A 16,989-nucleotide genomic window follows, 5' to 3' on the forward strand; every position below is an offset into this window, starting at 1 on the left:
GGGAGAAGAGAGGTGGAGAGGCAATACAGTATATCATGGTAATGTGCTTCTCAACTTTATCAAGTATTTAATAAACAAGCAAAGGAAAAGAATAACCCGTCAAAGAACATGTTACCTTTGGTAAGGGGGAGAAAAAAAAAAAAAAAATCAAACACAAAAGAGCAACACACACGCTTCACCATCACTGCTCAGTAAGACAGTGATTGCTGCAATGCCATGGTGAGGGACATCCTGCTGCGTCCAGAAAGGGTACAAATACAATCACGAGGTCTAAAGGATGTTCATTCCCTTCCAATAGGTGATGTTCCCAACAACTAGACCCTTAGAACTGCTCCTAAAAGGGTGTATTTTCAGACATTCGAAATAGATATTTTTTCTCTTGAAGAGAAAAAAAAAAAAAAAAAAAAAAGACCTAAAGGTCTTCATTTGCAGATAAGTCCTCAAAAAGGTCAGATGAACCCGTGGTTTCAGAACACTGAACAACGTGATAATGGTGTGCGTAACTCCTGGTGGGGAAAAAAGCCAGATTGGTAAGAAATACTTGGATTTATGACAACATTTGCCTGTATAGGACTATTTGGTTTCAAAGTTTCTTTTCCAAGGTCAATCAAACGCTTCTCCTGTGAGAAGTCAGTTCTGGATTTATGAAAACATTTTCTTCTCGAGGTAGCTCTCCACTCCTACCCACTCCCTAGTGGATTAATTAATACTATTCAGAGACCCATCAGATACTAACATGAGGTAGATGACTTTCACCAAAAGTGAGGTAGAAACTAAACAAAAGCAGATGGCGTGGGATGGAGTGGTTGGTGTGTGTGTCCTGTGCCCTGGCCCACAGGCAGCCCAGTCCAGGGAGGCCAGAGCGCCTCAAGAGGCTCAGGCTCCACGATTCCATCACACGCAAGTATAAGACTATGACTTTTATACAGCCCCAGACTGTTGGAAACTCCGTAAGAGTGATGTTTTAAATAAATACTTTTTGGCACCATTGGATTTCTTCTTTTTTTAAACAGAAAAACAAGCCTATAACTTTGGCATATCTTTCACTATCTACCAGAACACAGCAATCTCAGAATCTTCCAGAGGAAGACGACACACATACAACAGTATTCTGCTGCTTCAAGCCCAGAAGACCTCCAGCCTCCAATCTTTAAGCTTTGGCTTAACTAGAATAAAGCAGATTGAGCCAATCTCATGCTATTCTCTTACAGCCCCATTACAAAGTGCCTTCCATCTGGCAACTTTTTTTTGGCCCAGAGTGTAATTTAGATTCCGTTTATGGTACCCTTGTATGTGTTTCCCCGATTCCCCAAATAAGTTAGACTTAAAAGGGCATCCATCAGTCAAAGAGTTAGTGCACTTGGGGGTACTGTTTGGACCACTGGGCTCCAGCCAACTTGCATGTCACCTGCCAGCCACCACACAGCACAGGTTCTCAGACAGCATTGCTTCTTGTGGCCAAATTCACAGAGGAATTATTTTAAAAAGAAAAACAAAACAACCACAACAAAAAACAGTAACACTTCTGAAATGTTAAGTTGGTATCAACCACCAAAAGTCGCTTGTATCTGTGGGTTATTTAGATTTCCTTTAGCCATCTCAATATCCAAACCTATATATCCAATTGGCATCTCAAACCATACAGTGACCTTACGTTACACCTCACCCCACCCCCTGACCAGAGCAGACATACCTGGGGATTATTGTCTCAGTATCACATTTCCTCAAGAGAAACATTTTATCCTCCTCCCTCACAGCATCCAGGACCTTATCTTTTCACCACGTTAAAGATGCCCTCTTTGACCCAATTCCTGCTACCCTAGCATCACCTCATAATGGGCAGGAGATGCTCATTGATAAACACTTGTTATCTCTCACACTAGGGAGGTCCAAATGCTGGCTTTTCTCATCTCTCTTCCACATTGTACAAGCACACTCTGGAATGCTTTGCACCAATCCCTGTAGGTCAGGAGTCAATCTGGGACAGCCACAGATGGCAGTATTTTAAAAACAAAAGCTTCCCAAGTGTGACCATGTTTCTCAAATGGCAGTGATGCACAATTCTGGGTGCAGAAAATGTAAGGAGACGTACCTTATACAGAGAGTAAAGAGGTAGTATCACCCAGCGACACGTTCATTTCAAGGAGGGGACCCGCTTGCTTTAAGCAGGCAAATTTAACAGTCTATTAAGCCCTAATCATTTTAGCCACATGTGGAAACCCTGGCTTTACAACCAGATCCACAAAATGTTAAATAAGCAGCTTTGGTTGCTGCTACTCACGAAGAAAATGTCTCACTCAGGTTCCAGTATTTCCCCACATATGGGGTAACTGGGAAGGAAAGGTTAAGAGTGAAGATGATGAAAATGAAGACAGAATAATCAAAGGTATTGACTACCGGAAATAACTTAGCCTAGCCATAATCATGACCTGAGTGTCTGAGAACATTTTAAAGAATTTAAGATACTTTTTTTTTCAATTAAAAAAAAATTCAATCATTTAAAACCAGTTGTCTTTGGTGTTTAAAGGGGGATTATTTAGGGGGCAGGAGGATTGAGAGGAGGAGCTTCAGCACCAAGTTATTCCAAAATAAAAAACAATAAAAATGTTTAATTACATGATCTCTTTACCAGTCAAAGAACTTAGAACTTAGGGGCAACATAAAAGACAACTGAATAGGAATTAGAGAGGGATTCACTATTAAGAGAGGGAATGACTATTAAATTCTTCAATAAAAGAAGAAATGCTTTTACATAATAAGATCCCCTGACACCTTCCCACCCTGAAACACAGCAGCTGGGGGACAGCAGTTTGAAGCTACTTTCCAGTTTTTGGATCCTTTATTGCATGTGGTTCTCCTTTATGGAACAAGGTTTCCCCCATCTTGGTCACTCAGAAACCCCAGAACTAAAGCAATGAACGGGAAGAGACAGGAGACCATGAAGTGGTAAATTAAATGTCCAAAAGAGCTGGATGGGAAAAGCAGTTTGATTGGCTTGCTACACTGTTCCCCATCATCTCCTTTTTTTTGGGGGGGGATGACAAAAACAATCGATCCACTTGTTAGTCTGTTCGTTAAAAACTATATCCATATTGCAAGAGAAATTTCTCTTAAATACAGGAATAGAAACTGATCTGTTAAGTCTTCCTATTTAAACAAGAGGTGTCCTGGAAGCCACTGCCATCTGAGAGCACCTCTTTCTCCTGTGGTGCTCTGAAATTTGGTTCTCATTTCAGTATTTGAAAGACAGTTAATGCTCAGAAGCACAAGGTTCCGCACCCAAGTCCAGTTTACGACACACCCACCCTGTAAAGTGACGGATGCCATCCCATGTTTCTGCAGCGGGAGCCTGGCTTAATAAATTTTCATTCTTTGGTACCGAGATACAGGTTGAACAAGAGGTTTCATGTCCTATATGTTTTTCTGGTTGGGGCAATGTGGTTTACAAATCCTTTACATTCAAAGGCCTTTGGGGGGAAAATTCACGTTTACCATGCTCCATGGCTCGGGAGCAGACCACTCTGTAAAAGTGACCCGAGAAGAGGGTGTGGGGATGGGCTGTTCCCATAAACTTGACTTTAAAACGTTCTATTTCCCTGAACTTCCAAAGCAGGAAAAAATTGTGCTTTTAAAACAAAAGTTCATTCCTTTGCCTACTCTTCTTAGGAAAAGAAATGCCTAACATTAAGAGAACAACATTCAACCGCAGTCTGGGGGTCCCTTGCCTGTGTCTCATGCTCTCTGCTGACCAACTCAGCACACGCATGCCCATCCACCCACTCAATGTCCACACGCCACATGCCTGAAAATCCTCTTTCTGAGAAGGAGGTTCATTTTCTTCTACTTAATTCTTTATAACCAACAGCAAACTAAAAACACTTAACTTCTGAGAATACTTGTAATCAAAAATCCTGAACTATATCTATTTTTCAGAAACCAAAGTGTGAAAAGAAAAGGTTCTTTGGGAGGTGGTATAGCATATTCAGTATTTTGGTGTAAGATGGCGCACACACACACACACACACACACACACACCCTTAGAAGAAACAAAGATTGCATACCCTAACACACACACACACACACACACACACACACACACACACACACACCCTTAGAAGAAACAAAGATTGCATACCCTAAGATAGGAATGGTCTGCTTTTCTTGGCTAGCAAGCCACAGCCACTTCTTCTAGGAATAAGAAAAGATACTGATGTTGAATGGGTTGAGAAACACACTGAGGTATAAAAGAGCACAGGAAGTTCACTGTTGCAGCATTTAAAAAAAAAAAAAAAAGATATTTCCCAAAAAGATCAAGATCACACCATAAAGCCTAACCCCATAAACACAGTATTCTCAAGAACACAAATACTCTACAATTAAGCATCTTAAATCCCATTTTTCCACGCTTTATAGTTTTTTTTTCTTTTTTTTAACTTAGTAGTTTTCTCATGTTTGCTTGGCTCAATCTACAGAATGCACCCCACCGCACACATCTAGCACCCTCCCAGCCACAGAGATGCTAGGCTTGTGCATGTCACGCCCCACAGAGGGGAGAGGGGAAACGTGAACTCCACTGAGCGAGGGTGGAGGGCAGAGGGCCTGTTGGAGAAGGAAATGTAAAGGTTTCTGAGGTAGATAGAGATCATCACTTCACAGGCTCAATCCCTGCAGAAAAGATACGTACATTCATCTGTAAAAAAATAAAGATGAGGTAGGACATAAGCAATGTTGTACTTTTCTTGTTGTCTTTAAACAAAAGAAAAAAAAAAAAAAGAAATTTCCCTGAGACGGTTTCTTCTTTGAATTTCAAAAGGGGGAGAGAGAGAGAGAGAGACGTACACACGCGCACCCCAAACACAGAAGCCTAGGAATGTGATTAGAAGATGAGGATTCGATTGTTGCCAAAGTCCACCACGACAATCATCCCATCCGGCGTGACAGCGATGCCGGAGGGCCGGTCCATCTGCCCAAAGCCACTGCCCTGGGCGCCAAACTTGCACAGGAAGCTGCCGTTGGACTCGAACATCTGCACTCGGTGGTTCCTGGAATCGGCCACGATGATGCGCCCCTCCTGGTCCACGGCCACGCCCTGTGGGCGCAGGAACTGCCCATTGGCGGTGCCCTCTGAGCCCAGGAAGCGGGCCGACTGGCAGTCTGGGTGAATGACCAGGAGCCGGTGGTTGTTGAAGTCGGTGACCACCAAGTGGCCCTCATGGTTGAAAGCCACCCCCCTTGGGGAGTCAAAGTGCTTCCAGAGAGCCCCCTCGAAGCCATACTTATTCAGGAACACCCCATCGGGCCCGAACAGCTGGATCCTGTGGTTCCGCGTGTCGGAGACCAGGATCTTGCCCTCGGAATTCACCGCCACATCCCAAGGGTAGTTAAATTGCCCATTTTTGGTGCCCTTCTCACCGAACTTGAGGAGGAACTGGCCATCAAAGGTGAAGATCTGGATGCGATGATTGTCCTTGTCAGCCACCACGATCCTGCGAGAGGCGTCACAGGCTACGCCGGCGGGCCGGTCGAACTGCCCCGGCCGGGAGCCCAGTGTGCCGAACTTGTGGTGGAAGGCGCCGCAGGGCTTGAACACCTGGATGCGATTGTTGCTGCGGTCGGCGACCACGATGTAGCCCTCCTTGTCCACGCTCACGCCCCAGGGCCGGCACAGCTTGCCATCGCTGTCACCCTCACTGCCGAAGCTCAGGCCCGGGAGCCCGATGCCCACGTAGCTGCGGCCGGACTTGACCACCACCTTGAAGGGGCTGTTCTCGATGTGCTGGTTGCACAGGGTGACGGACACCAGGTGCTCGCCCTCCAGCTGCGGCCGGTAGCTCACCACGTATGTCCCGTTCTGCTGGTCGCTCACCTCCGCACCAAACAGGTTGCCGTCAGGGCCCAGGACCACGGCCGACATGAGGTCTCCTCCTGAGAGGCGGGGCTCCCCGTCGTGGTCGTAGCCGATGACAGTGAAGGAGGCCACCTTGCCCTGGAGGGCCCGCTTGAGGCCATCGCCCGTGGCCTTGGTGAGCGGCGCGAAGGCCCCGCTGCTGACAAAGCCGAAGGACTTGATGGCGAGGTAGAGGGCCTGGTCAGGGGGTGTGAACATGACCCGGTCGTCCTCCTGGGGCTGCAGGAGGCTGCGCACGGTCTTGAGCTCCTGCACCTGTGCCAGCATGCGGTCTCGGGCCAGCAGGATGTCCAGCGCCCGCCCCTCCTCCAGGACCTGCTGCACGGCGCTGATGGTGCTCTCCAGCTTGTTGAGGTTTTGCCGCAGCTTCTCCACCTGCAGGTACAGGGACTTGGCTTTCACCTGGCGGATTTTCTCTACCTGGAGGGAAAGGTGAGAGCCAGGGGAGAGGACACAGAGGCTTAGAACCAAGACAGAAAACAACACATCGGCTGACATACTCATACCAAGGGAAACCTCACGCTGAGGGAGGGTCTGCAGAAACATCTGGTCTGCACTCCCCCAAAGTGGCAAAATCCAAAGACAGAGGGAGGCTGGGGAACTGTCCCTGATCGCAGGAGATGACTACAGAGACCTGACAACTAAACGCAACAACTGAGCCTGGATTGGGAGGACACTGCTATTAAACACACTATTGGTGGGATGGTAGGATGTCCCTGATGGTCCAGTGGTTAGGACTCTGTGCTTCCACTGCAGGGGGCGTGGGTTTGATCCCTGGTCAGGGAACTAAGATCATACAAGCCGTGTGGCACGGCCAAAAAAAAACCCCAACCCAACCCAACCCAAACCAAGACACCAACCCACTGTTGGTGAAATGTGACTACAGACTAAGGATTAGATACTGGTGTTGTATCAAGATTCGACTTCCTGGTTTTGATTAGCTGTGATTAAGAGAATATCCTTGCTCAGAGGAAATAAACTAAAACATTCAGGTGTAAAGGGGCAGTGTCTCCAACACTCCAACTTACTGTCAAATAACACACACTCACCCACTGAGAGAGAATGATGAAAATGTGGCAAGATGTAAATAATCAGTTAATCTGGGTAAAGGATACAGGGGGTTCTTTTATTATTCCTGCAAATTTTCTCTCAGTTAGAAATTAAATAGAAGTTAGAAGCAGCCATGTAACAAAGAAACATTTACTGAGCACCTACTCTGTGCCAGGCGATGGAGGTACATGTGGCCCATAGAAAACATGGGCCCCGCCCCACTGAGCTTAGTGTTTAAAGCAACAGCTACTAAGCAAGCAAAGAAATACTGAAAGACAATTTCAGACAGTGCTAGGGGTTAGAGGGTAGAAAAAGAGTGTGACAGACAGTGAGGAGGGAGACCTGATTTAGACAGAGGGTTGTCAGGGACAGGTGGCCTTGAACGTGGAGAGAAAAGTGGCGAAAGGGGACCAGAGGCAGGATTGACCAACGGACTTTAGTACAAGGCTGGTCATGCACTCCCAACCTGAAGTCTCCTGTAGGATATTTCTCTCTCAGTCTCTCTCTCAGCATAAACACATAAACACACACACACACACGTAATCAGAGACAGAAAGCCTGTGTGTGGAGAGAATAAAATGAAGGATTTGGTGAGGATCACAGACCCCACTCTTTCCTTGTCCCGTTTTCTCTCTTCACAGGGGTTAGAAATCTTCATCAGGGAGCCTAAGAGGCCCCACACCCCAAATTTATTGGAGATACTAGCTTTTTAGCAACTGTTGGCCTGTATCATTTCCAAAGGGGCCTCTAAATCTCAAACACCGTGATATGTAAACACGGGTTCTGACCTGCTTCTGACTCAGATCACACTATTAGGGAACGTGGGATTTTTGTCTGACTAATCAGTCAGTCCTCCATTCTTTTGAAGGAAATAACTCAGTCCTCTGAAAAGAACAGATCAGTCACCCAGCCAGTGCGTGCTGTTTTGCAGAGAGAACCATGACTTCTGAGTGCTTGACCGATCTGAAAGCCACAGAAAGTCTACTTCAGAATAAGGGTCCACTGTTGGAAGGGCTGGATTTTAATCCGATTTTCCCATGGGGGGTGGATAACATGATTTTGGACCTGATTCATGTGTATTCATCTGTCCACTCTGGAAGGACGTGTGTGCGCAGAGAAGCCCACATGGGGACAGATCAAAGAGAAGCTCTGTCGTTTGGTTTTGCACTGGGCCAAACCTCTCGGCCTCGATTCTGATCCCTCAACCAGATGATTGCAGCTACCCGCCAAGAGGCAGCCATGTCTGCTGGAAATGCACAAGCCACAAGAAAGGACATGCATCCAGATACCTATAATTGTGCCACCCAGCACTCAAGTTATTTCCAATAACCAGGATGTAAGAAAAAAAAAAAAAAAAAAAGCCACACAAAAAAAAAAACCACTGTGCAACAAGGAGGTGCCCAGACTGAGCCAGGCAAAAGGGAGCAGAAAAATCAGTGATTAGTGAAGTAGAAGGGGGAGTCCCACAGGATTTGGGGCGTGGTACCCCAGCAGAAAAGCAAGCACAAATGGGACTGAGGTGTGTCCAGAATGAGCAAGCTGATTTTGGAGTTAATCAAGAATGAGTTTTTAGGCAAGTAAAAACGAAATTGATAACATGAAGAAGAGACTGACTGTCCTTCCCAATTTGCTTCTCCTACGGTAAAAAAACGTGCTCTCTATTCCTCCTGAAAGAGAACTGCCTTGAGAGAGGTCCTCAGCCCCACCGGAGGGAGGGTAACTAAGGTGAGATCTGCAGAAACCCCTGCACACAAAGGCCTTTTCATCAGCAGATCCAGAAGAGCAAGTTTGTGGCAGAGTTCACCACAGAGCTCTCAGGTTGCAAGAAGGGGGCCCCTTTCAGTTATAATTAACATTCGTGGGTGGCATGGGACTGGCAGACCTTGGGGACATCGGAGGGTCTGAAAACTGTGTCAGTCCCACAAAGGTGCTGAACAAATCATGTGAATTAAATCTTGGACCGTTTCCATCCAAGGACTCTTCTCTTCTGTCAAAAGGCAGTGGAGAGTCAGAAGAAGCAGAAAGCAGCTAGATACAGAGCTAACTCAAAGGAAGAGGCAATGCAAAAAGCCCACACAGCCTTCCCAAAAGTCACTACAATGTACTCTTTTAGCGGACAGGAAATTGGCGAGGATCACTTTCAGAAATCGACAGGCGGTCCCCACCATCATATAGTTTGCAATGAGCCAAACAAGCACCACACAACCCAAACACACCCGTTCACATCAGCTCTGTTATAGTCTTGTTCCTGGGTTCAGAGAAGGTGATCCCAGTTGAACTGGCGTGAGGTACTGGCCCCTCTTAGGCATGTCACCCTCTTCTACCTGAGTGAGAGGGCAAGATCAGAGAAGAAAATGCTGCAGGGGATGTGGGCGGGGCGAATCATCCCCCCAGCTGATTTTATCTAAACAGCACACCAGGGTGCTCAGCACTCCTGCTCCTTCCGGCTCCAACAGGAAGAAAGGGCACACAGTCACCGCCCCCACAAGTGGAAAACTGGTTTTCCACAAGGGGTCAGGAAGTCCAACCAGCCGGGACACCAAAACTAAGGACGTGTGTTAGCAGCCTGCTTTCCTAAGAGCAGTCTCCATTGTACTCCCTTCTTTCTGCAACAGAAAACTTGAGACTCTGTCCAGTCTCGGGGACCTGACTGCTTCTGAAAAGACTTCTCGTCGTCTTACTACTCGGAGGGGGACCCCTGCATCTTTCTGCAGACAAACTTAGGGGAAAACTGCCAAGTGTTCTAAACTCAGAGCCGGGATCCAGGGTGCGACATCAGCATGCCGTCACCCTGCTGTGGTTCAGAGGCTGTGCCGGCCACCGAGGAGCCACAGGGTGGGGTGGGCGTGCAACACCCCCCCACGTTACCTTCCACAGCAGTTCACACTCCCGTTCCTCCAGGGCCTTCTTGTGTCTCGCAGTCACGGCTTTGACCTCCGACTGTACCACTTTTGCCTTCATCTCCACCTGCTCTGCCACCGTCTGGGCCTGCTCGATGCTCAGCTGGAAAACCAAAAACAATCTCAGAGCATGAGAAGTACCTTCCCTCTTCTCACGCAACACTTAAGGCTGCTTTCTTCAGCCTCGAAAAGCTAACGCCTTAGGCCCCCAACCCAGACATCGAGGTCCACGTCCTTGGAAAGAAAGCAGGCACCGGGGGAGAGAAGGGCATCTGTTTGACATGTAACTGAAGGAGCTGCTTGGCAAGGGCTGCATTTCTTTGTATGAGAAATGGCACCTACACAGTGAATGTCAGGACTATTAAGAGATAGTCTGACAGTGAAACCAGTGTAGCTGGGTCACAGCCCAAAACGGACTGAGGATCAGATGTGAAATGTACTACTGCAGGTGCACGAGCAACTTCACACAGACTTTCCTGCCAGGCCCCCCACCCGGGGGAAACCTTGCAGGCTGGGCACCTCCCTCGGGAAAAGGTGTGCAACAGGCTGCAGCCCAGCTCAAAACCAACACCAAGTGCAAACTGGGAAATAGTGTCTGATGCACCTGAGAAGCCATGCCTATGGCCAGAGACCACCTCTACACCCCCATGCCCCCACCCTGTACCATCAGCCCCCGTAAATCAGCCCGTTTAATCAGATGCATGATTGTTCATAAAAAATTAATCCAGACAGAGACCTGGTGTTTTCATGAATATTACATGATGTACCTTGAAAAGTCACAAGGATTGGAGATACTGAGATATTAAATCAGGGAGTCCAAACTCACTGCTAATGCTGCAACAGGCTTTAGAGCAGGTGTCCTAGATCAGGAGGGACCCAGGGAAGCCTCAAGGGTTTAGAACCTGCCTAGGTTCAGGAATCAGCTACAGGTGACCAGTCATCTGTGTGCCCTGCAGAGAAAGGTTTCTGGGACATGAAACACATCTAAAGCGGGCACAGTCCTGGGTCCTGGACAAGCCGGGCTGGATGGTCATCCTAGGGTTCAGGAAACCCAGGTTCAAATCCTAGCTCCACCTCCTACTAGTTCAGACAAGCTCCTGGCCTTCTCCAACTTCGGAGTGAAAGTGAGAAAAATAAATGCAGGACAACATATGGGAAGAGCCGAGTCCAGCCCCTGGTTATCCTCTCCCCTCATCCTACTTAGATCGCATCATACAGATAGGCCTATTCACACTTCCTACCTTGTTTTGTTTTAAAATTGTAGTAATAAAATACATGCAGCATAAAATGTCCCACGAGTGACATTCTGCACATGCAATGTGGTGCAGTCTCCACCACTATCTGGCTCCAGAAAAACGTGGGTTTTTTTGGCAGTACACAGGCCTCTCCTGTTGTGGAGCACAGGCTCCGGACGCGCAGGCTCAGCAGCCATGGCTCACGGGCCCAGCTGCTCCACGGCACGAACCCGTGTCCCCTGCATTGGCAGGCAGACTCACAACCACTGAGCCACCAGGGAAGCCCCAGAAAACCTTCTTTACCCGAAATGAAGCTTCCACGCCCGTGAAGTGGTCATTCTCCAGCTCCCCTCCCTCTCCCCCATGGCATGCACAACCTACTGTCTCTACAGACTTGTCTATCCTGGATATTTCACACAAATGGAATCAAACAATACATGACCAGCCTTATTTTCATGAATATGCTCCCGGCTAATCAGCTATGACTCATTCAGTCACTTACAACTGGGACCCCTAACTGACCACCTTTCACGCTCTCAGTCTAATGACACCTTAATGGCACGGCTGACACTCACTGCACTCCCTGCCCCCATCCCCGTGAGGCCCAAGGATCCACTGAGCAGATCGGGAGCTGGCACCTGGCCGATGTGCGTGGCTCACAGTTTGGCCTGGGATGCCTTTCTCCTCCAAAGTCACCCTAAAATCTCAAAACCTAGCTCAGATGTCACTTCTCTAAAATCGGAAGTAAAGGACACCTATCCACAGTGTTTCCGCTCCATCTTTACTATCCTGTCCCAAGTGTCATTACGGACTGAACTAAGGTGGGCCAGGTACACAGTGCACGGTACTTAGCACTGGGTTCTAACAGGAACAAGCTATACATTTTATACTTGCTCGTGTCTACGGCCATAACCGTGTCCTTTCAAAGCACTACGTAACTGCACTGGGTTAAATACTGTCCCGCCTGCAACTTCACAACGTGGTTAAGATGAGGTCATATTGGACTAGGGTAAGTCCTAAATGCGGTGACTGATATCCCACAGGGCCATGTGAGGATGGAGGCAGAAACTGAAAGTAAGGCAGGTAACAAGCCAAGACGTGCAGACCACGACCTGCAGGAAGAAGCAAGGGAAGGTTCTTCCTTAGAGCCTTCACATGGAGCACAGCCCTGCTGACACCTCGATTTCTGACTTCTATCCTCCAGAATCATGAGAAAACAAATTCCTATTGTTTTAAGTTACCGGGTTTATAGCAGCCCTAGGAAACTATTACAGTAGCCAACAAGTTGAGATAGATGGCTGTATCCAAATTTCCCGAAACACAAAAAGTTATTTAGACTGATGGAGCAAGTAAGTGTGCATGTAAGCTGATACCATAACAGGGTGTCTGGGGCTGTCTGTCAGGATTGATTCAGAAAAAGAGAAACCTCACTAGACATTTAAGCAGAGACGATTTAATAGAGGGAATTTGGTTAAACAGGAAGCGGGGAACTGCAAATGCAAAGGGCACACTAAGGATTAAGACAGACAGTAACTAAAGTCAGTAGCTACCACCCCCCCTTGGGCTCAGAGAACAAAGAAAGTAGGGGTTACCAGGACCCAGAAGTATGGGGGAGGGACACCCCAGGCCCAGCTCATTCTGGGAGTGGCAAAAGCTGGAAACTGGAACCAACTTCTGCTGCCAGGGTAAAAAAATACTGCTGATAAGAACAGGAAGTCAAAAGGAAGAAGGAAGTCCCTTCTCCCCACTTCCAGACACATGGTTTGAAATGAACACTGCAGCCCCAGCCTCACACGGCACAACTGTGAAAGGGTAGGTTGGTAGGTTATTAACCGGTACACCCTGTTTTCAGATGTGTTGGTTATTAATTAGCACAGAGCTCGTATCCACATCAAAATCTGACTGAGGCAACCAGGCCTATGTCCATAACATTTCTTTAACGCTTCCTTGATGGAAAGCAAAGGCAGCAAACTGCCTTCTATTTATATTAACATCATATTACTTAACCAAACTGAATTTCCATTAAAATCAGAAGATATGGAAATAACAGATCCACATTCCTACAGGGCAAGAACTGGCCGGAGAGCAATGACCACCCCCTCTGCATGCACAGTGAGTGTCTGCTTGCCGCCTACCCTCCTAGCCAGGCTGCTTCCAGTGTTTCCTCCCAGGTCCCCAGCAGGCCCTTGGGTTAACTCCCATCTTATGACAGGAACTATTTCTTCCATTTTCCAAATAGGTCAAAGGGCAGCAAAGCTCTGGCTATAACTTGAGTCATTCCCATTCCTAGAGTCATAAAACTCCTATGTGAAGAGACCAAATGGATCTTTCCTCTCCAAATCCTATACAACACCCCGGCAAGCACTGCATTCCAAGACATGCAGACCAGGACCTGCTTAACTTGTTCCCATTATCTAAGCAGGGCATTCGAAGGACGCCAAGAGGCAGGTGGGTTGGGGGGAAATGGCAGTGGGTAAAAGGGCTGGGAAAACTCTGAAAACAGAAACACGCACTTGAAAGAAAGAAAGAGAAGAAAAGAAAGGAAGGAAAAAGGGAGGGAGGGAAGGAGGGAGGGTCACCTAACAAGCATGGGGACTTGAGAAAAAATGTTAACTTCAAATGTTAACAGATTCAATCAAACACTCGAAGTTGAGGCAAGTCAGTGATGCCAGCTGACTGCTGAGTGGTGGCCACTTAGTACTGAGGAGGAGTCTGAGGCCAAATCTGGGTTTCACAGGGAAGGGTGCAGAAAGTGATTAGTGATGTCTGCCATGGAGAACAGTGGTGGCCTGATGACAGGTATTTAAAGTGTCCTGACAGAAGATACTAGAGAATGCAAGTGTCACCCATAAGCTCAAAGGCCACCATACCAGTATCAGATGGGGGAATTACTGTAGTTCACTCTAAAATGTAATTTTTATCACATTTAGTATCTTTGAAACTATGATTCATCTTAACACTGTCAGTGGGTTTTTTCCCTTTGTTAGCTGTATATAAAATAAATGTGCATATCTTACAGTTAATGGCATCTTAAATGTGATGAAAGAAATAAAAGTAACGAATAAAGGCTGTCTTATACATGGAGAGCAACTATATTCCTGACCCAAACTCTGGATGTCCCCCAGGGAATCTGTGCACCTTTATGAAAACCTCTAATTACATAAGTGACCAAAATGTTGTACTTTCATGAAGAGTGAAAGTGACTTGGATATCAGATTACTTGACTCATCAGAAAGATCACTTCAGTATCACACATAGGAATGCTTATAGCTGCTGAGAAATCCTAAACCATCTGCCCACCCTAGAACACACTATTGATTCTTTACCATTTCCAAAAAAGGTCTTATGTTAAAAATAATTCATGTATTCAAATACTTGTTCTAAACAGTTTCCTATTCGATCCATTTATGGCTGTGTTGGGTCTTCATTGCTGTGCGCAGGCTTTCTCTAGTTGCGGGAAGTGGGGGCTACACTTCATTGCAGTGTGCAGGCTTCTCATTGCAGTGGCTTCTCGTTGTGGAGCATGGGCTTCAGCAGTTGTGGCACGTGGGCTCAGTAGTTGTGGCTTGCGGGCTCCAGAGCGCAGACTCTGTAGTTGTGGCAATGGGCTTAATTGCTCCGCAACATGTGGGATCTTCCCGGACCAGGGATCAAACTCGTGTCCCCTGCACTGGCAGGCAGATTCTTAACTACTGCACCACCAGGGAAGTCCTCCTATTCAATTTCTGCTCAAAGATTAGCAATGTTTCTTCCCCCGCCTCCATAAATTTACTTATTTATTTATTGTTGGCTGTGGTGGGTCTTCACTGCTGCATGCGGGCTTTCTCTAGTTGCGGCAAGCAGAGGCTACTCTTGACTGTGGTGTGCGGGCTTCTCATTGCAGTGGCTTCTCTTGTTGCAGAGCACAGGCTCTAGGTGTGCAGACTTCAGTAGTTGTGGCTCGCAGGCTCTAGAGCACAGGCTCAGTAGTTATGACGCACAGGCTTAGCTGTTCCACGGCATCTGGGTTCTTCCCAGACCAGGGCTTGAACCCGTGTTCCCTGCACTGGCAGGTGGATTCTTAACCACTGCACCACCAAGGAAGTCCTAGCAATGTTTCTTGACTTTCAAGCTTATCTTACCAGATGAAGGAAACAAACTATGATTTTTTGTATTTTCCTAAAACCTTGTCACCTGGATCAGGCACGAAGATTCAAAAATTAAGGCACACTATTACCTGCCTGTGTAAGAGAACTTCATTACATCTGTGTTACACGTATCCCTTTCCTAGCCCCAAAGGGATGCAAATTCAACAGAAACAAGGGTCTAAATTATCAGGACGTCTAATGCTTCCAATAGAATAGAATAGAATAGAATAGCATGGCATAGCATAGCAATAGCTAATGCTTCCAATAAAATTAAATTAAAAATAAATAAGTAAATAACCATGGCATGACCCTTTTATCACCCAGGAAAGAGTCTGAGATTCAACCTTCCCATGCTCACTTATTTCTCACCTATAAACAAATCTGAGTAGCAAGGTGAGCACCCAGTCTTTCTACAGTCCTGACTGAACACCCTAATATCCACTTGGATTTGGGGAGGCGGCTGGATGGCAAAAAGGCAGCTGATGTGAAGGGGTCCAGCCAGGGTATATGGAAGAAGCCCTGACCAGCCAGTAACTCCAGCCACATCACTGTCATCTTCACAAGACTGTGAGGTCTCCATGCACTGCCCCCCTCTTGTGATTGCTGCTGCATGGGTGTCACATGGGTTCATCTGGGTCGCTGTCCCCTGGCCTCCAGACACTGGAGTCTGCCCAATAATCTACACACGCCATCTGAAAGGGAGTGGGAAAGGTTTTATATGCAAGAAAGAACCAGGGAAACAGGTGAAGGGTGAAGAGGGACTGACCTGGATGGCCTGGCGGCCCTGCTGGGCATCAGCCAGCAGCTGGATGGTGAGCGCCCGTGAGTCCTGCAGCGCCTCCTGGAGGTAGACGAAGCTGTGGCCACCGTGCCGGCCCACAGTACACTCTCGGCAGATGGGCACTGAGCACGTGTCACAGTACAGGTGCAGCACCTGGGGACCAGAGAGGGCCAGGTGTTAATGACAAGGGGGTGGGTGGCGGGGTGCTCTGGATCCCAGGACCCCACAATAAACAAGCACACCCCACAGGGAGCGGGGGAGCCCCGCAGGAGACTGTAAGGACAACTTGCTTCCCCCCATCCCCACCCAAAGGAAAAACAACCAACACCCTCGTTCTACTCCAGTTCCATTTACAACCACAACTGAGACACCGCAGAGGCAAAGAGGAAACAAAATGATCCTCCAGGGACTTCCCTGGGGGTCCAGTGTGTAAGACTCTGCGCTTCCACTACAGGGGGCACGGGTTCAATCCCTGCTTGTGGAGCTAAGATTCCGCATGCCATGCAGTGAGGCCGAAAAAAAAGATTAAAAAAATTTTTAATGTGGTGCTCATCAATTGACCTTAGTAATTGACAATAATTATACAAATTAATAAAACTATCTAAAACAAAAACAAAAGAAAACAATCATCCTCCATAAGAGATTTCCCTGTATCTGAGATTAATTACCCAGAAAGGTTCCAAGATTGTCTCCCTGGTCTGAGATTGGTGGCCGGAATGAAAGGATAAATCGACAAGTTCCTCTTGCCACCCCATGCTCTGGGGTGGCAACCAGGCTGGGGGCCAGAATCAATCCCCCTCACACGGCGGTTGGCTGCCACCGTCCCCCCATCAAGGACACGAACGCACCCAAGGCACTCAAGCAAGGTGCGGGCTTAAGCTTCTGGAACAGAGGCCAAAGGCTAATGGTAAAGTCAGCCAGCTTCTTGTCTTTCTTCTTCCTGCCAAGTTGTTCCAAGGAGCTGACCCTGGGAGGCAGCCGGTGCTGA

General features: G+C 47.5%; 1 protein-coding gene across 1 annotated transcript in view; it reads right to left on the minus strand.

Annotated features, from left to right (window-relative positions):
• Nucleotides 1-4,524: 4,524 nt before the first annotated feature.
• TRIM71 (tripartite motif containing 71) overlaps nt 4,525-16,989 on the minus strand; it is a 57,752-nt gene continuing 45,287 nt past the window's right edge. Inside the window, exons 2-4 of the mRNA XM_059077317.2 lie at nt 15,987-16,154; nt 9,827-9,961; nt 4,525-6,328 (exon numbers count right to left, since the gene is read on the minus strand). Of these exons, the coding sequence (XP_058933300.1) occupies nt 4,877-6,328; nt 9,827-9,961; nt 15,987-16,154 (1,755 nt within the window). The 3' untranslated portion in view covers nt 4,525-4,876. The remainder of the gene's footprint in view (nt 6,329-9,826; nt 9,962-15,986; nt 16,155-16,989) is intronic.

Source organism: Kogia breviceps, chromosome 10 (assembly GCF_026419965.1).
Source record: "Kogia breviceps isolate mKogBre1 chromosome 10, mKogBre1 haplotype 1, whole genome shotgun sequence".
Lineage (NCBI taxonomy): Eukaryota > Metazoa > Chordata > Mammalia > Artiodactyla > Physeteridae > Kogia > Kogia breviceps.